Genomic DNA, 26,114 nt, shown 5'->3' on the forward strand with positions numbered 1-26,114 from the left:
ACAGACGGATCGGTGCAGCTTCTGCAGTAATGCGGTCGATGTACCGGTCTGTTGTGGTGAAGAAAGAGCTAAGCCGTAAGGCGAAGCTCTCGATTTACCGGTCAATCTACGTTCCTACTCTCACCTTTGGTCATGAGCTTTGGGTCATGACCGAAAGGACAAGATCCCGGATACAGGCGGCCGAAATGAGCTTTCTCCGCAGGGTGGCTGGGCGCTCCCTTAGGGATAGGGTGAGAAGCTCAGTCACTCGGGAGGAACTCGGAGTAGAGCCGCTGCTCCTCCACATCGAGAGGGGTCAGCTGAGGTGGCTCGGGCAAATGTTCCGGATGCCTCCTGAACGCCTTCCCGGGAAGGTGTTTCGGGCATGTCCAACCGGGAGGAGGCCCCGGGGAAGACCAAGGACACACTGGAGGAACTATGTCTTCCGGCTGGCCTGGGAACGCCTCGGTGTACCCCCGGAAGAGCTAGAGGAAGTGTCTAGGGAGAGGGAAGTCTGGGCATCTCTGCTTAGACTGCTGCCCCCGCGACCCGGCCCTGGATAAAGCGGAAGAAGATGGATGGATGGATGGATGTTGTATATGCCTTAATTAGATTACCAGAAAAAATTAAATAGCTAGCCTACATAAAACAAATAAATATATATTTTGTTAAACTTTTAAAAAATTGCTGTTAAATTATTCAAGTTTCAATTAATTAGACATGCTTTTTGGTTAATACAATTGTATATAGCCATCCAAAAAAAATTAAAACAGAATAAAAAAAAGGAATTTGGATTTTTTTTTAATGGAATTTGGAAAAAAATAAAACAGATTTCATAGGGCCCTACAAATGAAAATAGCATGTTACTTTCCACACAGGTACACACATTTTTGGTTGAAAATTCTTATGTGTGTAATAATTACTTTCAGTTTAATAACATAACAAATATTTTAAAGTTTAGAATTAGACAGCCTTGTGTTGTGTAAACAATTGTGCAGTGAAAATGACCACAAATGACCACCTAGTGTCCAACCTACTCTAATACTCTAATAACCCATTTACACGTGAACAAGGGATCTACAACATGACGAAAGCAATTATTTATAACATGTACAATGTTATAAAATAAAAGAAAAATTGGCCACAACAATGAGACAAGGTCAGCAATCATCACAACATAGGGCCCCATTCCTGTATTTTGCTTGGGGCCCCAAAATCACTAAATCCGCCCCTGTCTATGGCCTTCTCCACTACCGGATAACACTGACCACAGAAGATGCTTATAATAGTTTCACCATTATTAACCATCCCAGCCTGATGTGCTTTGTGGGGTCCGTCGGCCAACTGCGCATGCGTACTATCGAACAGTCAACGCTAGACTGACACTAAACCCTCCTGTTTCCTCTTTATGCGCGTTCGCCAAACATAACACTGCTGCACTTTACTTTACCGCTGTGCGAACTTTTCAAACAGCTTGACATTTTTCTAGCTACTTCCTCACCAACAGTATCATCCTTTTTAATGGGCTTACTGTGAACATTTCTTTTAAAATTAGCGTTTTCCCAATTTTCCTCCAAAATGCCTGAGTTCATATCAGTGGATGAGTTTATCGTGGAGACTTTGGAGGACTACAGCTCTCCCACCACCTCTTCCTTCTACACCAAAATGACAAGTTGCCGAAATTCCGCCAACATTATCGAGGAGGTATGAGATTGTGCCTTTATGTGCTGCCTTCTTTTGTATTCGCTTCTTAATTTGTCTTTGACAGTTGTGTTCTGTACCGTCAGCAAGGTGTTCTGTACCGTCCAACATCAGGAGCAGCTCTCAATGTGTTTTTGTGAAGGCAAAATGCTTTTTATCCTGTTTTACATTGCATTGCAGAACTGCTTTAAGCCAATGAACGTGTTGTCTTTCATATTTTCCCCCTACGAACACTGCTTCAAACATTACTACAGCAGATACTGCTCTTTGTCTTGTTGAATCCATCGGGCTGAGCGTAGCCTATTTCCAAAACCCCAAACCATGTGATTTCAAGCTAAATCTTCAGTTAAAGCGTAGAAATTTTTTGTAGTCGTATAATCAGGTTGCTTTTAAAATTGTTCAAATTAATTAATATCATGTACGCCCCTTATCCTGTGGTTTCTGTATCATATCGTGCAACTGAAAGAGGAAGGATCTCGCATTTCATTGCGCGTTATAATCTACATTTCCTCTTCGTTATTGTAAATTAAATTGCACCGAAGTTTTGCATTATTTCCTTTTGTGTAACAATAGGCTTTTTTACTCTTTACTTCGCATCTCGCGCCTCTTATCGCATATCCCTCCTCGTGCGTCAATACGAGTTTCTGCTGTATTATCACGAGCACGTGCCTTTCATCCAGTGTTTATTGAGCTGCATAAACAAAAGCCGGTTTACGATTCATGGCTCTTCTGGAGCAAAGGAACCAGCACATGAATACGACAGTCATGTTTCTGGATCCGCGTCCATTGTTGTTGTTGTTGAAACAAACCTCAGCCAATCATTGCTTACTGATTTTAGGGTTAGGGATGGGAGGATTGGTTGATAGAGATGTTGCTCCAGGACCAACAAAGGATTTTGATCCAGAGTAATGTCCTGTTAGTGAATGTCATGTTGTGCATGTGACAGAAATCATGGTAGTGGGAATAATTTTGACTGCTGTTTGCCATCCCTTCACTGCAAAACTGCATCTAAAGTGCATGTACAAAAAGATGCAGTTACTCACTGTAAAATGCAGCACAGAGGTGTCCTTTTTTCATTACAAAACGTATATAATATATAAAAACATTTTAATATTTAAACAAATTCAATAGCTGTAAATAATTAAATAAGTGTCATGACAAATTTCATGACAGGTTGTTTATATTTTTATTTACATTTATTCATTTAGATTGTATATATTGTAATTGAATTAATACAAATACTTTTATTTATTATATCAACATTTTTTATCATATATGTAGGCTATTTTTATTTATATTTTAATTAGTCCCTGAAAGAACAATGCGATTATTTAGCTATTGCAGATCATCATGTTCCTAATAAAGTAACACAAGTAGCCAATTTTTATGCACATTAATTTTGAACCCCAGTTGTGCCAATTTGAAGCACACAGTGGGGTCAGGCTGGTAACAATCGAACGATGACTGCTTTAATAAGAGTGACATAGTGGAATGTGAAGTAACCATGGCGATGACCTGGTCTGCAATTCATAGCCATACAAATTGAACAGTGCATCACATTAGATGCTTGATTGTGACAGGATAGGACCCTTAATATCTAGTGAGCTTTGCACACGCACAGCCTAAGGGGGTTAAGGACAAAAGGGGTATAAGAGAGACAGAGTGGTGGTCTTTCTTCTAAACTCGTCTCCACTATCCAAATCATTCCTTTATAACAGAAACCTCAAGACTCGTCTCAGACCAGACTTCATTAATGAAGGACACCTCCGTTTAATCTGCCTTAGTGCAGATTTACAGGCGCTGAAGCAAATCCTGCTGCTTGGACAAGCCCTTCAAAACAACATATTAGAGGCACAGGAGGGCAAATGAATGAAATCTATGACTTAAAAGGGTAATTAGCCCAAAAAGGAAAAAACACTCACGCTTATGTTGTTCCAATAACAAACCTGTAAGACTATTTCTTCGGTGGAACACAAAAGAAGAAGAATTTTCTCCATATGACAACTTAACGGAGCTCAAAACAACATTGGACCCCATTGACATTTATTTTATGGACAAGAAAATCAATGGACATTTTGATTCTCTCTCTTAGTACAGTATTAGTGGGACCTTTACCAGTTCATTTAATGTTTAATCTCACTATTTTTGAGAAGTTTGATTAATCACCAACCATATTAAAGAGGATGAGGGAAATGAGACAACACAGACGCTTTGCCTTAATCTGCACTGACCTCAAGAGAGATAATGGAAACCCCATGCTATAATAGAGTCTGTGTTTGGGTCATGTGACTTAATGACAAAGCAGGAACTGGAAAGATTTCCCAGGACATTTCTGATGTTGATCCAATACCCACCTCGGCTATCTCTCTTCAACACAACATGGTGCTTCTGCTTCTGAATTCCCATTGTATGTTGTTGAACGTTAATTGAAATGAGGGGCAATTTGGGATTAGCAGATGCAACGGAGAGGAATAATGAAAGATAATTGAAGAGCTTGGATTATCTGCCACACCAACAGGAGCAGCCGAAGCTGTTGTTGTGTCATGCCTTGTTTTTTCTATATAAAGTAAAGCAGGGTTACCCATTCATTTAGAGCGGAGACACCTGATATTACTATTATCCTCATTCCTGGAACAACAAAAAAAGGGTACACTCACCACTCCATCGTTTCTTCCCCTCATTAAAAAGTTTTAAACATAGGCCTTATGAGTAGAATATTAAAAAAGAATTGAAATGAATTATATTACATTCATCTTTTAGGAAAATAATACTACTGAGAGCACCATTCAATAGGTAAAAGTAATAACCCTGTGGCATTGTTTCCCCAGAGACCCAGTTAAATGCATTATAGCCATTGTATTACTGCAGCACAGTGCTATGAAAGCCCATCTGATGCACTTACCTAGTGATTTCACACACATTGATCCCATTTGCTTTTGGACTTAAAGGGACAATTCATCATTTACTTTCATTTAATTTCAAATCTGTATTTTTTTTGTGGAACATAAAAGAAGATTTTTCTCAGTGGGCTTTTGGTTCATACAGGAAGTCAATGGTAACCAAGACTTCTCAAAATATCTTGTTTTTAATTCCTTAGAAGAGTCATGTAGGTTTTGAACATCCATTTAAAGGTTTATTTCAGTATGTCATAAAGCCCCATGGCAACACCTTGCACTTGCAAAGGAAGTGGTATCAGCATGCTGTTTTTATATCATAAAACATTTGCTGACTTCATGATAAACCTGCTCTGGATTCTTCTGGATTTAATGGGTTTTATGCTATTTCTGAGCTTTTGTGTGTGTGTGTTTACCTCAAACTACTCTTATTAGTCTTTAGAGCACTGTGGACACAATATAAATAGCATGCCTCACCACTTTATATGAGACCCACAGGTCTAAGTAAATGGTCATAGTAGTTCTGGACTACATTTTATTTTCTTCCTATAAACTAATAGGCTATCCCCAGTGGGGAAAAAAATGACTAGGCAGTTTCTAGTTACTTTTTTACCTTACTCATAATTGACAGTTATTGACTGTGAGGAAGTGAACTCTACCATGTGGTATTATCGTGGTATAGTTTAGGTTTCACTTCTGGCCGTCTTGGTTAAGGAGTAAAAATCCACCAGTGGTGAAGAAAGTGAACTGTGTGTGTCTGTGTGGGCTGTGCTTCATTAAGCTCAAAAGAGGGAGATAAACATCTGGTCGTGCTCCTCAATTATAAAATGCCTCAGACCTCAAAACATTATTATTGCATGTCTTATGGTGGATTCATGACATGAAGAATGGAGCTTTTATGTGTCAGTATAAGAAGCATTGTGTCAGTTCTGTTGTGGTGAATGATTAATATTTAAGGTTCTTTAAATTGGATTTAAACGGACATTTGAATAATTTCAGTACATTTAGACGATGTTTTCTCTCAGGGAATAGGATTTATTTAAAATTTGAGAAGCAGCACTGTTGTCAGAGGAACATCTTTATTCTTTACTGGTAATATGTACAATAACTAGGATTTTTTTTTACTGAACTATCCGTATAATTCAACATTTTATATGCCATATTATAATAATATATACAGTATTATCCACTATTCAATTATTATTTCATATTTGGGTGAAAACCTGAGCAGAGTCGACTAATAATTTAATTCTAAATGTTATATGCTGTATTATATTACATTGCAAATGCCATAAAAGTATAATATTATATATTATCCCATATTAAGATATATTTTAGTATTTTTGCACATTTTTGTTTAAACTCAAAATGTTATATTCATCCATCCATTCATTTAACTGCTTGTCCTCTGAGTAGCACGCTGAATATTATGCCATATTATAATATTATAGGATCCCATCTTAAGATATTATTTCATACTGGTTAGGGCTGCTCGATTATGGAAAAAATCATAATCACGATTATTTTGGTCAATATTGAAATCACGATTATGTAACACGATTATTTCACATGACTTTGGGAATGTGTTGCATTTATTAAAAATACACCTTTCAACAATTCAATTGAAATTGTAACATTTGTTGTACTTTTTGAACTATTAAAATAAATAATATAACATATAGCCTATTCAAATCAAAGTATAAAAGTATTCACGTAAAAATGATAACCACAAATAAATAAGATCAACAATATGGTTCGGCTAGATATGCTTTTCAGGTACGTCTAACATTAGTTTTCAGGTACAGAAATGTATCAAATGTAAAATAACATTGCATATTTGAGTGCATAAATTAAAGATTAATCCTATTAAACTTACAAAAGCTATTCAATCAAGAGCAGTGAGTGATGTCCTTGTCTTTTGTTGTTTGACATTAAACAGTCAGCAGTAAAGGCTACTGCCCCTTTAAGACCTATAATGCTCGGATATGCGTCGTCTTTCTCGACTGTATAAAGTTTACTCAAGGCATATACAGACTATTTCTGCTAGGATACTCATCAAGATGGACATGTTGACATACGCTTTGTGTGAGTTTGTCCGTTCAAGAGCAAGACTTGAAAGAGAACTCAATATTTGCGCGCTGAGAGACGTGTGCGCGCTCTCGGATGAGTGCACAGAGATACATTTTCTCACAGCGCCCGCGGCTTCTCATTCGCGTCTTCTGGCACTAAAACCGGGTGATGACGGTGGAAACGACTGGTCATATTCGAACATATGGCAGCACTCGCATGCATTGAACAAAGTTTACAAAGAGAGAATTATTTGAAAAATATGAGGGGAAAAAAAGGACGTTTACACGGCACCCCTGCTCTCGTCAGTTTTTGTTTCTTTATTAGATTGTCATAGGTCACTCTGTGTTTAATTTTCAAGTGGTTAAACAAATTCGCGGTGTTCCCTTGCGTTGCAGCCACTACCATGTGGCAAATCTTGCACGTAGCATGTTTCTGCTCGTCATCTGATTCCTCGAAGCCAAACTGTTCCCAGACAACGGAGTTGGTTTTGCCTTTTTTGCTCACCAAACGCTGCTGTAACTGCCCTCCTTCTGCCATCTTTACTCGCGCCGAGTTTTTAAATTCCAGCGGATGATATGCACACGAGTCACGAGACTCGCGACCTGAGAGAGATTGTGGCTTCGGGAGGGGCGGATGTGCGCGTTTTATTCAGAACGCAAGACAAAATGAGTGTTCTTGCAAAACTGAACATGGCAATATAATCGTTTTTTCTCGATTGTACTATTTTGGTGATCGTTGGGAGGCAAAATCGAAATCGAAATCGAAATTCGATTAATTGCACAGCCCTAATACTGGTGTAGCAACATTCACAGCAAAGTTTAAACAGAGTTTACATTTACATTTAGTCATTTAGCAGACGCTTTTATCCAAAGCGACTTCTGTAGTTTAAGGAACCACAGTATGTAAAAGAGTTCAATGCTTCCCTCCCAAACACAATGGCAGGCAGAATAAGAATAATAATAAGTTCTTTTGGTGTAAAAATGTAAATGTAAACTGAACCAACAACATTTTGGCCCATCACTGCATCTGTTTACCATAAGTATTTATGGCTGTTTATCACTTGTCTTACTTTGTTCTATCCTTTCAATGTATGCTGTGGGGAATTTCACACGCACTAAATGAACACAAAAGCCAATCCAAAAGGCCAGGCACCATTGCTGCAATATAGAACAATAGATCTGAGGTTAGTCGTGCTGAGTACAGAATTCACACTTTGCCTAGTCAGGGGAATGTGAATTTCAGCGTGATTTCATGCCGTTCCAGGTGAAATACCACACGGTTGAATTGATATTGGCCCAGTGTACACATAACAGAGCTAACTGGAAGGGCTAAAAACAAGAAAGACAAACATCCTTTATGCAAAACAAGCAGCTCTGAGTCTGAATGTGTTAGGTTTCTGTTTGCTTAATTTAAAGGGATAGGTAGGCAAAAATTATATTTTGTAAGTACTGTATATATTCATCTTCACGTCATTCCAAACCGGTATGACTTTGTTCACTGGAACACAAAGGGAGATAATGAAAGAAGTGGATGGATCATAAAAGTAGTCCATACGAATTTATACTATATAACAAGTCTTCTGAAGCCATCGTTTTGTGTGAAACAAACCAAATTTAATTTGGCCTCCATTTTCAGCATTCACTTGGAAAAGAGCTGCTTGGAAATTCTACAATCATGTTCTCCTTTTGTGTTGCACAGCAGGAAAAGGTCAAATTTGAGGGTGAGCATTTTCATTTTGGGATCAGCTATCTCTTTAAGCATTGGTTCTATGACAGTTTACTCTTGCTCAGTGTCAGATGATTTCACATCACACCCAACATGTTTCTCAATTGTGCTGCATGAGGAGTTCATAACGGGTTCTCTGAACTAATAACAGTGAATTACATTTTCCTCTTCACACTATCATGTGTGACACCAATGAATATTAATTGCTTATAATCCTTTATGCTGGCATTTGACAGGCCTGTTTCCTTAGAGAATAAAAACAGCAAGATAAGACACGAGTGTTAGAGGCAGAGGTCCTCAGCTTTGAAACAGGAAGAAGTCTCCATAGAAACTGACATTTTTTTGAAGGAAGTTGATTTCATCAAGGCTAAGGAGAACGAAGAATTTAGTTACAGAGTTTTAATCATGTTATGAAATTCCTCCTGTGCACTTAACATTCAGTACAGTAAACATGACATGAATGTTATGAATACAGTCAATTTTCGGGATCGACTACCATATTTAACAACATTTAACTCAAACTGTCCATTCGAAAACATCTTATACATTATCTTTTTGCACTTTTAAATTAGCTAGATATGCATATTTGCCCATTGCACTCACGTCTCAGGCATAACATGGCATTCTAATTCTAATAACGCGGCATTCAAGTTAAAATAGTTTCTTTTTTCCATTCCACTGTCTTCCGTCTAACATTTTTAAAGACAGTATGACTTTTTTATTGTGATGTATATCCATTTGAAACGGCTTCTTGAACAAAAAATTGTTTTAGGGAGGGACATGATTTCGTCCATGTGGAACTAATTGGATGGTTGTGGTTTGCTATTGCTGTGATCTCATGTGAATGACAGGTTGTCCCGCCCTCGTGCAAGTAAACAAGTGATCAGAGAAGAGAGATGTTGCTAAAACAAAACAAGAGAGTTTTTGGATTAAAGATTATGAGGGCATAATAGTGCCCAATTTTTCTCTGTTAAATTCAGCAAGTGTATGATGATTAGTGTTTTAAAACCTGTTCAGGTTTGAAAAGTCAAGTAGTGTATTAGTTTTAATTATCCCATAATTTACTCACCCTCAAGCCATCCTTGCCTAGGTGTATGTGACTTTCTTCTTTCAGCCAAACACAATCGGGAGTGAATGGCGGTCCTGATTTTGAAGCCCAAAAAAGTGCATCCATTCATCAAAAACATACTCCAAACGGCTCCAGGGTGTTAATAAAGACCTTCCCGACTGAGCCTGGTTTCTCCCAAGGTTTATTTTTCTCCATTAGGTCACCTGGTGGGGTTTTGGTTTCCTTGCCACTGTTGCCTCTGGCTTGGCGTGCTCAGTTGGGGACACTAAATTTTTCAACTAAACATCGAAATAAATCTAAATAATAAACTAAATTAACCATTTAAACTAAATTACTGATCGAATTATTGATCTAAAGCCCACACTGTCACTGTATGATAATTGAAATGAACTGATGACATCAGCGTTTTTTTTTCCAGAATGGCTATACAGCTGAATAAAATTATGCTGCATTATTTTCCTGTTTAACACTGTAAAGCTGCTTTGAAACAATCTACATTGTTAAAAGCGCTATATAAATAAAGTTGACTTGACTTGACTTTTTTGTTGGAAAAATATACATATTTATAACTTTATAAACTATAATCACTAGCTTCCGGTAACAGGCGTACTCTAGCCGAGTTCCAACGGACGAGTAACCTCTGACCTCACAAATGACGTAGGACAGTGGTTCCCAACTTTTTTACTCCAAGGACCCCCGTTTAATAAAAGTTTTAAGTGATATCTTTCTTGCCTTAGACAAAGTTGATGATGTGATTTTGGTATTACTTGACTAGAGTGCAGCCTTTGACATGATTGCCCACAACATCCTTATCTCCTGCCTCGAACACCTAGTGGCTTTAAAAGATACAGTCCTGAAATGGTTTCAGTCTTACTTGAGTGACAGATATTTTTCAGTGAATTATAACAATGCAAATTCTGGGAAAAGGCATCTTCCTTGGGGGTCCCGCAAGGGTCCATCCTTTCCCCTGTACTATTTTATTTATACCTGCTTCCTCTGGGTAACATTCTTAGAAAATATGGTGTATCATTCCATTGTTACGCCAACAACACTCAATTTTATATACCTCAGGCGCTCATCTAGCACTTTCGATTCACTTTTACAATGTTTAAATGATATTAAAACTTGGATGGCAAAAAACGTTTTAATATTAAATGCGGATAAAACGGATGTTATTGTCTTCAGCCACCCAAATAATTCTTCTCAAGCTCTTTTAGATTTGAGTCCCCTGGCACCATACTCTAAATCTTTAGTAAGAGGCCTAGGTGTTTTAATCGATAACAACTTAAAAATGGACAAGCAAATAAATGTGGTGGTTCGAACCTGTTCTTATAACCTGCGCCTGTTAGTTAAGGTCAAACCTTTTTTATCATATGTAGATTTCGAGAGTAATTAGCCTAATTTTTTTGTTTTATCACGATTGGATTTCTGCAACTCCCTGTATTTTGGCATCAATTCTGCATCCTTGGCCAGATTGCAATCCATACAAAATGCCTCGGCGAGCCTTTAATAAAGGGCAAAGAAATATGACCCTGCTACCCCAATATTACTCTCTCTACAATGGCTACCAGTTAACCTTAGAATAAGGTTATACAATGTGGTTGTATTAGTAACACTGTTTAGAGTTGATTTACGTTTTTCAGTGCTGTTTGACCTGGAACAAGTGCAGCATTACACTATCAAATGTACTGTTGTAAATAATAGACTTCTCAGTTTAATCCTCATTGGCATGTACAGAACATGGTAGTTGATCTCTCGCCTTTTTTCTCGACTGGAGCAAACAAATGAATCTGCTTTGCCAAAAGCTCTTTGGGGACACCCTCAAGTCTTCAACCCAAATCTTTTTTTTAGTCAATAAGACTTTGGAGATTCTCTCTTTGTGAAAATGTGATTATGCTAAATCACCTGTGGTTAAAAAGATGGGAGATGTTCAGGACGGTGCTAAACGGGCTGATGGGATATGAGCTAGGGAAGTGTTACGGCCCTCTGCAGGGCTTCATTCTACACCCTGAGGAACAAACTGTTTATCCTGAGTGAAGGGAGGGATAATTGGGACAGGAAATACAGTTTCGCATTAAGTGTGTTGAAACTAGACTTTCATAGACAGTAAAACTACAGGCACAATTCAATATGGAATGAAATCTAGAATCTTTTAATGAATAAATGAATCACATTTTTTCTTATTGTACAACATGAGCCTACACTAGTAGGCGAAAATACATCTTAAAACATGACAAATTGTTGATAATTTCACCCTAGCACTAGTCACACTATTTTGAACCACACACAGCAATGTATCATGCTCTCAAGATGGCAAGCGACTATGAAGCTGTTAATTAATTTTTCCTTGTTTGCTCTTGCTTATTTAGTGACACAACAATCAGACTTCATGCTCCAGTAGCTGCCTTATAGTAACCAGATTGTCGCTTAATTCAGCAGATTACATTTTAGTACAGAAAATGTAGCATGTGTCATTTCAACTGCCCAGTTTCAGAGGGCAAACTCTCTGAGCATTTCATGATTTCATAATCATTTCATGATTCCATGTAATTGCTGTTTTTGAAACAGGAAATGTGTTTTTGTAAGGAGCCATTTCCAGTTGCGTTTGTGCTAAACAATAAGTGTGTGCCTTTATGTGTGTTTCTTTGTGTGTATTTCAAGTGATGAAGTGATGTTACTATATGAATATATCGTCTGGAATGAAAATACATTTACATATATGCATTTGGCAGATGCTTATTCAAGTGCATTCAAAATATAATGCCGTTCAAAAGTTTAGAGTCTGTAATGTTTTTTTAAGGAAGTATATATCTGCTCACCAAGACTACATTTATTTGATTAAATAAAAACAGTAATATTGTGAAAGATTCTTACAGTTTCAATGTATTCCTGTTCTGGAAAAGCTGAAATTTCAGCATAATATTGTGCTGCGTAATATTTTTGTGGAAACTGTGGTATATTTTCTCAGGATTCTTTGATGAATAGAAACCTACGTCTTATTCCCTTAACCAGTTCAAAAATGTCTAATTCCTAACTCAATGTTGATTTCTTTTTTTCTTTCAAAAGGCCTTGGACTCTGACCGCACAATCTTGCAGAAAATGAAGAAAGCAGCCAAAGCAAAGCATATCTCTGGACATGGTAACGTGAAATTATATTGAATCTGTGGGGTATATTTGTGATTAAATGTGTGAGAAAGTACCTGAAAGGGTATCATTTCTCGTTTAGTCAGGCGCTTTGGTTAGGTGCTTGCAACATTTTGTCACAAATGCATGTCTTCAGTATGCCATATGTAGTTTTTATTTCATGCACATCAGAGTGTAAGCAGCATTCATTCATTTTTGATTCTGTGTTAATTCATTAGAGAGATTGACAGGGCATGCAAAGCATTTCCTCCCGCCCAGCTACATATGAATATGAATGAAGTGGAAGGCAAATGCCCCTGAGACCCAAACCCATCAACACTTCTTTCAGTTTTTTTTAGTGCATTATGCTTTTAGTCAAATTTCCCTGTTTTCTTGGTTATATTTTCATGGTTTGTGCTGAATTTCTGCTGCTGTTCTCCCTCCAGATCACATATCACATTTGGAGTCATACATCAATTCCATGGAGAAGATGGCTGTGAACTTCCGCAACAATGGAGAACAGGAAGTGGCCTCTGCCTTTAATAAGTTCGCAGAATTCTCCAAAGAACTGCTGATGCCAATGAAGAACTTGGTGAGACACTTGGAGCTTCAGGGAGGGTTTTCTGTTAGGCTTCTGCATAATCCCAAAGAGTGTTTTGAATATTAGTCACAGTTTGGATTTACAAGATAGGCCTTATCTGCAAACAGCTTAGCTTCCCCGCCAAAGGTTTTCTCACCTCCCTGTCCACAGTTTCTTATCCTCTCCAGACGTGTTCCCATTAAATTGATTTCAAAGTAAAAAACATGTTTTAATGTGCTTGTTTGCAAGTAAGCAAACATACGCTGACATAAACTGGTTCTAAATGTGTTTTGCCGGCTCACAATTTCCCTTTTAATATTTCTGTTTTATCAGTTGAAGAGCATGTTGCACAACATCAACTTCTTCCTTGACTCGCTGGTAAAAGGGGATCTGAAAGAGGTCAAAGGTGTAAGTTGAACTCTATAATACAATACATTACTGTCTTGTGTTTTCTTGGTAAATGTATAGATTGTGATTATTTAGGTTTCATTATAGGCAAGTTCTCAAATTGTTAGGCTGATAATATGATTTGCAATGCAAAAAGGTAAAAACAAAAACAATAATAAAATGTTCTTAAGTGTAAAATAAATCAAATGTTGTAAATAATAAATGTGAAACATTTAATTAAATTATGTTAAAAGTATGAACTTTGGCTAATTAATAGGCTAATTTTATGTGTGCAGCATATTTGAATAAATGTAATATAAACTATTTGTATAAATATTACCTTTGCCAGGATATTTTTTAATAGAACCCAACTGTATACCATAAGAGTGAATGATTACCATATTCTAATACCATGGTACCAAAAAAGTACCATGTAACTTTTTGATACTTATGTTGCTCTGTTAGTGTTCCAGTATATATGATTCAAATATAGATGTAATGCACTGGATATTATATCCCAGAAGGCAAGAAGACATGTGTTCTATGCCTCTACAAGCAGAAACCCATTACATAGATCATTACCTTAAGCACAGTGGAATGTGAGCAGATGGTAATAAGACAAATGATGACTTCTGTTAATTCTGTCTTGATTCTCTTGACTTTTACTGTAAGATGATGTAAGTCTGACTCTGTTCTAATCTGTTTTTATGTTGTCAGGACCTGAAAAAGCCTTTTGACAAAGCATGGAGAGATTATGAAAATAAATTGTGAGTGCTTTTTATAACACTGTTTTTAAATTTAGCTTATTCCGGCCATTTCTCCCTGTGTTTTTTGACACCCACTGAGCAGTGGTTTATTTTATATTCATTAGATGAGATATTGCAAAAGCTTCAAAATAAGAAAGAGAAAACATTTTATCCCTGGTCTCTGTCACAACAGTCTGTGTGTGTGTGTGTGTTTCAAACAACAACCAATTTTAGAAACTGTGTAGGATATATTTTCTGTGCCTCATGTGTTACATTTTCACTGCAGCATCACAAACACTTTCACTTGTTCTCTTTTTTTCATATTTCTTAACACCTTTATTACAAGCCATGGCTGTTAAAACCAGTATTTGCCAACATGTTTTGCCTTATGTACCTTCACAACAAGTAGGGCTGAAGTGTTCCTTCATGGACACCAAATCAGAAATGTGGTCTTTTTTGTAGCAATAACATTAATAGTATGAAATATACTTTTTTTGTAGTAAAACTGTCATAGGAATCTAAGCGGTAGCACATACATTCTCATCTGTGTGTCATCCACACAAATGTATATATAAAAAAAAAAAAATTTATACGTTTAACATAGCAAAATCGAAAACTTATGACCTTCTAATCGAACTTCCTGATCCTTGATTGTTACCAGAGATCCTTTCAGTATCGTTATTTTGCTCCTTCTAATTTCTGTTCTTCATTTAATTGTAATTCTCGTAAGTGTCTTGCTTCACTTCTCTTACAATACTTTTGTATTGTGTTTCTAATTTACTGTAACCACAAATCAAATACATACCATCTGTTAGTCTATGTCGTACTACACAATACAAAAGTCCTGACCACACTGTCACACGCTTTCTGTCCCCTTTAGCACTAAGATTGAGAAGGAGAAGAGGGAACTGGCGAAGCAGTACGGTATGGTGCGCACAGAGGTGAGCGGAGGAGAGATTGCAGAAGAGATGGAGAAAGAGCGTAGGATGTTCCAGCTACAGATGTGTGAAGTAAGATCCGCTCATGTTTGTGTAAGCTGTTATAGAGGAACATGACAGATTAATGCTGAGATCAACTCATCTGTGTTATCATCTGTAAATTTGAATGTCAAAAACCTTTCCTAGGTCACTATTACTTTAAACCAGGGGTTTTTCAAACTTTTTGATGCCCAGCATGGGCGAATATTATAATCCCATTTATGCTGTGTAGAAAAAAGAATTAAGAGTGATTATTATAAAGTGTGATAAATAATCAACACTAAAACGTAGTAAATAAACACTAAACGCTCCATTAACAAATTTCCCTTATAATAATATTTTTAACCCAAATTGAAAGACTCAACCCCCTCACTCTCAATTTCTTGGCCTATCTAGAAGTATGTACACCGATCAGGCATAACATTATAACAGGTGAAGTGAATAACACTGATTATCTCTTCATCATGGCACCTGTAAGTGGGTGGGATATATTAGGCAGCAAGTGAACATTTTGTCCTCAAAGTTGATGTGTTAGAAGCAGGAAAAATGGACAAGCGTAAGGATTTGAGGGAGTTTCACAAGGGCCAACTTTTATCTTTTAAAAGTGGTTCAAGGAAGGAACAGTGGTGAACCGGCAACAGGGTCATGGGCGGTCAAGGCCACAAAGCAAAAATGGTTCAGGAATGGTTTGAGGACACACCGAGTTAGAGGTGTTGACTTGGCCTCCAAATTCCCCAGATCTCAATCCAATTGAGCATCTGTGGGATGTGCTGAACAAACAAGCCCGATCCATGGAGGCCCCACCTCACAACTTACAGGACTTAAAGGATCTGCTGCTAACATCCACAGCACACCTTCAGGGGTCTAGTGGAGTCCATGCCTCAAAGGGTCAAGGCTGTTTTGGCAGCAAAAGGGGGACCAACACAATATTAGGATTGCCTGATCGGTGTATATTCATAAAAAAAATAACCAAATAATAAGAATCTGTCATGCTATGTGGCTGTAATGACTCATGAGCACACTAAGAGGAGGAGTACAAAATAGACAGTTTTTTTAATAATAATCTTCATGAGGAAAAGAATAACTTAACCACATACCAAGACTACACAGAACAATGAACAAAGGAGACAACAAGGTAACTAAATGAACAACAAGTGAATGTAATCCAATCAGAAACCATAGAAACTAACTAGCAAACAGAACTCAGGAAAAGCAGCACAGGGAACAGAATGATAATAAAGCCAAAACAGAATGAGACAGACACAGAATCTTGAGGCCCCCTGGTGTGCCCCGGCCCCTGGTTGAGAACCACTGCTTTAAACAGACTCTGACTATATGACTTCACAATACAAAAAATTTGGGGTCGGTAACTTTTTTTAATGTTTATGAAAAAATGTCTCTAATGCTCACCAAGGCTGCATTTATTTGGTCTATTATCTTATTTGATTAAAAAATACAGTAAAATTGTAATATTGTGAAATATTATTACTATCTAAAATAACTGTTTTCTATTCTCATCTGTTTTCCTCTTAAACAGTACCTCATCAAAGTAAATGAAATTAAGACCAAGAAAGGAGTAGACCTGCTACAGAACCTCATTAAACACTACCACTCTCAGTGCAAGTAAGTCTGTGATAAAACTGTGATTTTTTTTTAAAGCTTATCATGCATTTCTATGGATATATAGCAATCCTTCAGATGAAAAGTCTGTGTGAAGCAATATAATCAGTCCCCCACAACAGAGCTGTCCAGTGAAATGAACCATACCATGGCAAAATGAATAAAGTCATCCGTGTGAGGAGAAATCTCTAGGCCAGGCAGCGCACCTGTGCCTGCTTGGCACCATCCCATCAGTGTTTTATGCATGTTTGGTGTGACGAATTGCCTTTCTTTATAGTCACATCCCTCCACACTCGAATCTGTCACACTGTTTTGAGTGTGACTGGTGAGAGGATGAGAAACCATTGAAAGAAGAGCGGGAGACGAAGAGAGATGCAGACTTGACAATTGACGCTGTTTTGTTATGAGATCTGTAACTAAAATGGCTTTCTCCTGTCAGTTTCTTTCAGGAGTGTCTGGATGCAACGGAAAAACTGAAGCAGTACATTGAGGCCCTTACGGGACAGCTGAGTGCTGTGAGTGATTTCGCCTGCACAGAAATGTTCTTAAAGTACCACTATTATGCCCCTATTGTTTTGGAGGTCTCCTATAACAGGTTTACATGCATCAAAGGTCAAAAAATTATTTAATTTTCTCATAATAACATTGCACATCACCACATTTTTCAATGATCCTCCAACGACTCGACGGATGAATCACACTCACCAAATCCCTCCTCTCCGCGATCCTAATCTGCTCTGATCTGAAACAAAACACCCATTACCATAACTGTACTTCAGCTCTGTCCGGAGATTTCCTAAAGCTCAGCGATTACACGCACAGTAAAGACAGAAACAATGACGTCGATTTTACAATATAAATCCGAACGTGATTCCGATAATGAAACATTGGAAGAACTAGTTATTCAACGCAAACCTCTGTTGCGAGGACAACTTGAGCGGGATGTTTCTCAGTGATGCGCTACTCAGTTTGAGTTACATTATGAGATGTTGCAACTGTAATTCCTCACCATCGGAATTGACAAGTGTGTATCCATAAACAAACCGATGTGTATATTTCTAATTTATTGCGGTGTACAATGGGGAACTATCAATAACGGTGCATACATTAGCCCGGCACTAATGTGAATGACTGATGTAACATAAACGTTTGTAAAACAGATCTTGCTCCATCCTTTATCTTTACTCAAAGTACTAAGAACAACATTAATGGACATGTTAGGTAATAATGGCACACAGCTGTTAGCAGAAGTATTTAAGACTGTAATAAGTTACAGTTAGCTGGAAACTTAAACTTAACACAATATAAAACACAAAATGACTAATTTTGAACACCCTGTATAATTATTCATACTTACAGAATATGATTCTGAGGAGCAAGCTGGTCCAAATAAACTGGGTACTGCCCCATCTTTCAAGAGCAAGCGTTTTGTGAATCCCATGTTGAACTCTGAGATTTTAGAAGCAGTCATCAGTAAAATGACGTTTGAGGGCTGGTCAAGTTATTCGCGGGCGGACAACGTACAACATAGGCGGGCATTATGCAAGTGTCTTTTCTAGTGACGTAGAACCGTCACAAAGTAGGATTTGAAATACAAACGACTAGTATAGGCAGTTCAAAGTTGATTCTTTCTTTTGGGAGACAATAACTTTATTTATTTTTCACTTTACAACATTTACATTCACAACCGGCTATATTACACACCTCATGAAAGGGAATATTCGAAAAACCATAATAGGGGCACATGACATGCTGTGGCTCAAATCCCACCTTACTATGATAATAAGCCACAATCACACTTACGGAAGTGGAAGAAATTCGGGTAATCGGCCTTCTAAAGTGTTTTTTTTTTTCTCTATGATTCATGCTTTTGTGTTGCCAAAGGCTTCCTACACAAGATACTCAAACCTCAAACAGACAGCGACAGGTTTAAACAAACTTACATTGTAATGCTGTGTGAATGTTAAAGAGATACTAATACTACTACTACCACTACTACTACTGCTAATATATTGGCATATACATTTTTTTATAAATAAAAAATATAAATAACTTGTTGTTGTTATTGTCATTCTTTTTATTATTACTATTACTAATCCAGAATGTAATATTAATAATAATAAAAAAGAAAAAAAAGGCAATATCAGGGCTATATATATATACAGTATATATATATATATATATATATATATATATATATATATATATATATATATATATATATATATATATATATATATATATATATATATATATATATATATATATATATATATATATATATATATATATATATATATATATATATATATATACATACACACAAATTAATGAACTCAAAGGAAACGGGTAACTCAATGAGAAACCAAACCAAACATAACCCTTACAATTACTATTACTAATCCTAAATATTATAATAGTGATCATTTAAATTACATTATTATTAATTATCCACCACATTCCGCCCCTTTCTTATTGTACTGTAACATGATTGAGACTAATGTGAAAGAGTAAAGAAATGCCCTAAGATTATAGCGCTTGACAGCTCTACTTGTTAGTTTAGCATCATTATACTAAACTGACATTTCAATTCAGACTATTTACCATTTAGAGAGTAACGGCTCACTTGAGGAAAGGTCAGAATGCATAAAAAGGCGTTGAAATCCAAACCGACGTGAAATAATTCAGAAAGATAACCAGTACATCATCTGTCAAGTGATTTGATAAATTGAGCCATGCATACTCAGAATCCTTTCAGACAAACAGGATCAGCCCTGAGTGTGTGTTCATGGTCATGTGGCAGCGGAGCGGGCTAATCGGTATTCAGAGCACAACTCACTTTGCAGCAATGAAGCTCAGGATGAGTGTGATATTGGCCCCGATCACTCAGTCCATGCTGTCCTACAGATCCCCAGTGTATTAATATTTCTTCATATACCATCCCATAAGCGAGGTCTTTATTTTTAAATTGAAAAGTGCTGAGGATCCTTTGCATCCTTTGTTCATTCTCAGGCAAATATATCTCAATCTCAGAGAGTAGATTGCTCATGCTGAGCAGCGAATGACTTTTGTTCTGCATCTTTATGGCATCCCATCATCCCCCCAAGCAAACAGTGTGTTCACAATGTTCCTTCATCTCCTTCTGTGTGCTTTGTATAGTCAGCCCAGATCAATAGTTTATAGGCTAAAAATAGTTAAGTCGATCATCTCAATACGGGTACAACCACACTGATATAACCGAGTGACTCACATTGAAGTATTAGAAGTGTTTGGGGTGTAAAGCATTACTAAGTAATTAATAACTGTAATTTATTTACTGTTCCCTTGAAAAATTAAAGCAAGGGATTACTTAAGTTTTTTCTGTAATTGCATTATAGACTATAGAATAATTCTATATAAAACAATAGTGGATTTAACTTCAAAATTTTACGTCTAATGTTAAAATGCATGCTTTTAATACTTTTGTCAGTTCAAGAATCATTTATGCAACTTTATATAATTTATTTGAAATAATTAAAAGAGCAGTTTCATGCCCATCCTCGTATTGTTCAACTGGTTGAGGTTGATATAGGATTTAGACAGTTATTAATAAATAATGCAATACTTTTTTAGAGGGAGTAATTAGTTATTACACTGTTGAAGATGAAATTAGTAGCTAGTAATGAATTACTTTTTTTCAGGTAACTTACCAAACACTGCGTATTAGTGGTGTTTACTTACGTAAGAGACTTAAACAAACCCAGAATCTTAGATAATAAACTGCATCCTGCTGAAAAACCCAATTTAGATTAAGTTAGTCTAGCTGGACTCCTAGTCTGGCCAAGCGGCTATTTAACTGGTTTAGCTGGTTAGCCTGCTAAATTTGTAGCATGACCAGCTAACAAGCATACAACTTTTCTCTAAAAGATCTAGCAATTTTTACATTTTTGTTTGTGAAATAAAGCTGAAATGAAATAGAAATGAGATTTTTTTTTAAATGTTGCCTTGGCAGCTAATTTTCTCTAGACCATGAAGAACCACAACAGTGTGGCTTTTGTTTGCTTGGGTCACGCCGCATCAAGGTTACCAGCCTCCGCCGCTCTACCTCATGCTGACACAATCAGGGAAGAAATCAGCACTGTAAGCAGTTGGTAACAGCAAATCCCGGTTAAGGACAAATTTGTGTTTGATAAAGCAGACGGCTTCTTTCAGCTGCAGTGATGTTGTGAGTGACAGACAATTTAATGAAAGGGCCATTGTCTCACCTAAAGCTTAAGTAATCATGCTTAGAAAAACAGGACTGGAGGAATGTACAAGGAGGAGAGGAAGTGTAGGATGTGTTTGGAGGAATTTAAATGGGTGTGTGTGTGTTTTACAGATAAAACATAAGCAGGATGAGGAGAAGAGACAGCTCTGTTCTCTCAGAGATCAGCTCAGACCTGCTCTGCAACCCGAATTCAAAGAGGTATGAAACTCTATTTACACCTCATTGCCGTTCCGTTTGCACACACATTTTTCCGCTTTAACGCAAATGTATCATGCTTACTTTCACCTTTTTTTATTTTCTACTTCCTCTGGATATGATCTTGCATGTTTAATTGAAACCAACACTGAGAAATTCTGGAGAAAAAACTAGCCACAGTAACTTTTCAAACACTATTTCAGTGAGCAGTACAATACACTTTATCTCTGTGTTGAGTTTTGTATTACATAGGACTGCGGTATGTTTAACCCACCACAGTTTTTTCCTGTTTTAGAGGTCACCCACCACTATTGATTCACAAAAATCAATAATATGTGATGTTGCAGTGCATGGCGGTATACATTATTTGTCAGGGTAATAAATAGATAGGGTCTCATGGAGTCATTTGTTAGTCTTACTATTAGTATTTAATGGGATTATGGTTTAGGGGGATCAATCTATATTTGTCCCTGTCAATCATCTTCCACAACCATTTTTTTGAATTGCCTGGAATGACTGTGAAGAGCAGCTATTAACAAAACCGTTTTTTTTTTTTTCAAAATGCTTCACTGACAAAACAGCAGTCCAGGAGAGTAAGTTGAGAGTTTGTTTTTATATTTGCATGTGATGTTATTGAGTTGCCTTAATTACCCATAAACACTTGCATTTGAACTGTCACTTCATGTTTCCCACTTAAGTTGAAAAAAATAGCATTTGCAATATAGTGTGTCATTCTCACAAGGAATATAACAGTTTGCCGTCAAACTTGCTTCAAAAATCATGTCTGATGTTTCACGTTTTTGTTTGCTGTTTTGAATGCTGTTGATATTTAGAATAATCCAGGTTAAACACGAGATATCTTTGTACACTTTCCCCATAGATGTCCATTGTAATTTTATAATTCTTGTTATAATTATATGCTTTCTAATATTTTTTGTTTGTTGTACAGAATTTTAGATATTTGAAATGATTTCCTGTTGACGGAATATTCTTTTTTTTAATTATTAAATTTGTACCAACTGCATGAGTGATATTCATCTATCGTGCATTTCTTGCATGTATTAACCCTTCTTCAGAAGTGTGAGTCGGTACATCCTCTCAGTTTTAGCACCTCTCTGCATGAATGACATGACATTTTTGTGACTTTCTACATTTAAGTTCATCCAAAAATTATCCAGAATGACTTCCTTCCTTCCATGGGACACAAAAGAAGATATTTTGTAGAATGTTCCCACTGCTCTTTTCCATAGAATAAAAGGGAACCGTGTACTAGCATATCTATCGGAGAAGTCATATGGACTATTTTTATGGTGCCCCTGGTTCTCATTCACTTTCATGGCAGGCTTCTTTTATTTTGTTTCCACGAAAAAAAGAAAATACAGGAACTATCCTTTACAGGAACTAGCTGTTGTGTGCAAAAACCCATGCATAGAGGCAATAAAAAGCAAAAAAAACCAAAAAAACAAAATGCGTAAAAAACAAACTATGACTTTCCTGTTTATGCTTCTGTTGTGCAGGATTCTCTAAGCAGACAGACCGTGTACAGCATGCATCAGCTTCAAGGCAACAAGCAATATGGCACAGAGAAATCAGGCTACCTCTACAAGAGGAGTGATGGGTAAATGAATTCTTGTTGTAGCAAATGGTCATGATATTATTAAATCTCTGTTCGCGGATCCTGCATTCTTCAAACATGACGTATAATCCACGCATTCATTAAGATTTCCATGATAAATCCTTTTGGAAGTGCCCTGTTAGCCCTTCATTTCAAATTATTCATGTGTGGTAAGACACGCTGTCCCGGGAGTTACACACAGATCTGTCTCTGCATTCACTGTATAGCTTTGTGTTGATTGAGGAGAATGTGATGTGGATGCTGTGCCGTAATCTCATTTCTCTGATAGGTTGAGGAAGATGTGGCAGAAGAGGAAATGTTCCGTGCAGAACTGCTATCTTACCATCGCTCATGGAACCGTGAGTACTCGCATCACTCCCTGTAAATACATCAGCAAGCAGTTTTTTTCTTCTGCTGGTTTCTGTGAAAAAATGTGGATACATTCAAAATGTCACGTGTGGTTGCACATAATAATGAGGAGAAAGCAGATCCAAAGGCAGCAGATAACGTTTTACTCAGGAAACCAGAACAACTTGACTAAAATGTCATGAGAACGGACAATGAAATTACAGAAACACAGGCTTAAATACACAGACCAACTAATCACAAAATCAAACAATAAGTATGAAACACGAAACTGGGACATGGAACTGAAATACAGGACAAAGACCCACACAAACTTATACCGGACACGGTAACACTTTATAATATGTATGCAGTAATAAAGTATTTACAACTATTAGTTTATAGTTAATTAATAGTTTAAAAACTGTAGTTAATACATTAATAGACTATATACAATTGTCACTGTAGTTAAGAAATTATTATTGTTTAATTAGCTCACATTTAAAGATAATGCTTTGTTAACCATAAATAGTAAATAGTGAAATATTTTGTCATGAAAAACGTGTACATGATATCAAACAATGCACCTTAATATGGCATTTCACACCTGAAAATATCATACTGTGTGTACTTTTTTTTTTTTCCTGAATATGATGCATTGGACTAAATTGACATTTATTTTGTGATTATTTTTTATTTATATTATATTTACACCACTGTTCAAAAGTTTGGGGATTTTAATGTTTTTGAAAGAAGTCTCTAATGCTCACCAAGGTTACATTTAATACAGTAAAAACAGAAATATTGTGAAATATTATTACGATTTTAAATAACTGTTTTCTATTGTAATATATTTTAAAATGCAAGTTATTCCTGTTTTGACAAAGCTGAATTTTCAGCATCGTTACTCCAGTCCTTAGTGTCACATGACCCTTCAGGAATCATTCTAATATCCTGATAAGAAACATTTGTGATACATTTGATACATTTTTCATCATTCTTTTAGGAACAGAAAGTTCAAAAGAACAGCATTGATATTAAATATATTATTTGGAACATTATAAATGTCTTTACTGTCACTTTTGTTAAATTTAATACATCCTTGCTAAATAAAATTATTAATTTATTTTTTTTAAATCCTACTGACCCCACATTTTTGAATAGTAGTGTATATTTTTATATTTACAGTTGTGGTCAGAATTATTTGCACCCCTGGTAAATATGATCAAATATGATCAATAAATCTGCATTGTTTATCCTTTTGATCAATCATTCAAAACATTTGCAAAAACCTAATCTTTCATTGAAGTAAAAGAATGGAAAGTGGGGGGGGGGGGGGGGGTCACATTGTGAAATAAAGGTTTTTCTCCAAAACACGTTGGAAACAATTAATGACACCTTGAATTTTTTATGAGTAAAATATCTCTGAAGTATATTCCCATATTTACACTTTTTAGCACACCAGGGTGACTAGGAACAGGTAATTGTTCAGCTATGACTTATTGTTCCACAGGAGTATAAATATGAGAAAACACAAAGGCCATATTCCCTTAATCATCATCACAATGAGTAACACCAAAGAATGTGCAGCAAAAGATTGAAAAAAAAGCTTAAGCATTGAAAACCATTTCCACCATCAGGGCAATAATTAAGAAGCTCCAATCAACTAAAGATGTTACGAATATACCAGGGAGAGGACGTGTGTCTATATTGTCCTAATGCATGTTGAGGAAGAGATTTTGAGCTAAAAGACTCTCCAAGGATCACAGATTGGGGTCAGAAAGACAAAAAAAAAACAAAAAAAAATTCCAACAACCTCTACATCACCACATGTTGTTTGGGAGGGATTCAAGAAAAATCCTTCTTGCTCATCCAGAAACAAACTCCAGCAAATTCAGTTGTCAGAAACGACTGGAAATTCAAAAGGGAACTGATTCTGTGGTCAGATGAAACTATAAAAAGAGGTTTTTGGCAGCAAACCCACCAGATCAGGACAACGATCCAAAACAAACATCAAAATCAACAAACAAATGTGTCTGAGCACAAAATTAAGCTTCTGCCATGACCATCTCAGTTCCCTGACCTGAACCCTATAGAAAATAAGTGGGGTGAACTGAAGAGAAGGAGCTGGACATCTGAAGGATCTGGAGAGATTCTGTATGGAGGAATGGTCTCTGATCTCTTGTTAGGTGTTCTCTAAACTCATCAAGCATTATAGAAAAAGACTCAGAGCTGTTATCTTGGCAAAAGGAGGTTCCAAAAAGTATTTAATAAAAGGGTGCCAATAAGTATGGTCAACGTGTTTTGGAGAAAAGCATTTATGATTTATGATTTTTTTTTTTAAATAAAAGATCAAAAGGATTAACAATGCAGATTTCTTTTTACAGCCATATTTGATCATATTTACCAGGGGTGCCAATAATTCTGACCACAACTGTATTTATTAATTATTACTTTTACTTAGACATGTATATTTATATACATATTTATTTTTATTTATATTAGCATTTTATACTTTCATGTTTAGTTGCATTTTCAGTGGCCGAAACCAATGTTGATATGCACACAATACAATTGTGCTGCACAAAATTGCATTAGACAAGCCTTTAGTCGTGATATATTAGTTATGATGTGCTATTCCTTCATTGCAGCCTAATAAATCACCAGCTAAACTGAACCTCCTCACCTGCCAAGTCAAACCAAGTCTGGAAGACAAGAAATGTTTTGACCTCATCTCACGTGAGTTAACCATGCACTCTCTCAGACTTTTCCCGACCAAGAGCTCGGTCTATCACACACTCTCCCATGTGATATAATAGAGGAAAAAAACTTCAAAGGTAGA

At 36.5% G+C, this 26,114-nt stretch overlaps 1 protein-coding gene across 5 annotated transcripts in view; it reads left to right on the plus strand.

Moving 5' to 3' along the window:
• Positions 1-1,387: 1,387 nt before the first annotated feature.
• Positions 1,388-26,114, plus strand: part of unm_sa1614 (un-named sa1614) — a 46,708-nt gene continuing 21,981 nt past the window's right edge. For all 5 annotated transcript variants that reach the window (XM_079843782.1, XM_079843779.1, XM_079843780.1 and 2 more), the window contains exons 1-12: positions 1,388-1,683; positions 12,505-12,577; positions 13,008-13,153; positions 13,475-13,549; positions 14,246-14,295; positions 15,155-15,284; positions 16,789-16,874; positions 17,311-17,386; positions 21,229-21,315; positions 22,830-22,930; positions 23,217-23,286; positions 25,924-26,011. In XM_079843782.1, coding sequence (XP_079699908.1) covers positions 1,558-1,683; positions 12,505-12,577; positions 13,008-13,153; positions 13,475-13,549; positions 14,246-14,295; positions 15,155-15,284; positions 16,789-16,874; positions 17,311-17,386; positions 21,229-21,315; positions 22,830-22,930; positions 23,217-23,286; positions 25,924-26,011 — 1,108 coding nt within the window. In that variant the 5' untranslated portion in view covers positions 1,388-1,557. The remainder of the gene's footprint in view (positions 1,684-12,504; positions 12,578-13,007; positions 13,154-13,474; positions 13,550-14,245; positions 14,296-15,154; positions 15,285-16,788; positions 16,875-17,310; positions 17,387-21,228; positions 21,316-22,829; positions 22,931-23,216; positions 23,287-25,923; positions 26,012-26,114) is intronic.

Source organism: Gobio gobio, assembly GCF_949357685.1.
Source record: "Gobio gobio genome assembly, chromosome: 19".
NCBI classification, from domain to species: Eukaryota; Metazoa; Chordata; class Actinopteri; order Cypriniformes; family Gobionidae; genus Gobio; species Gobio gobio.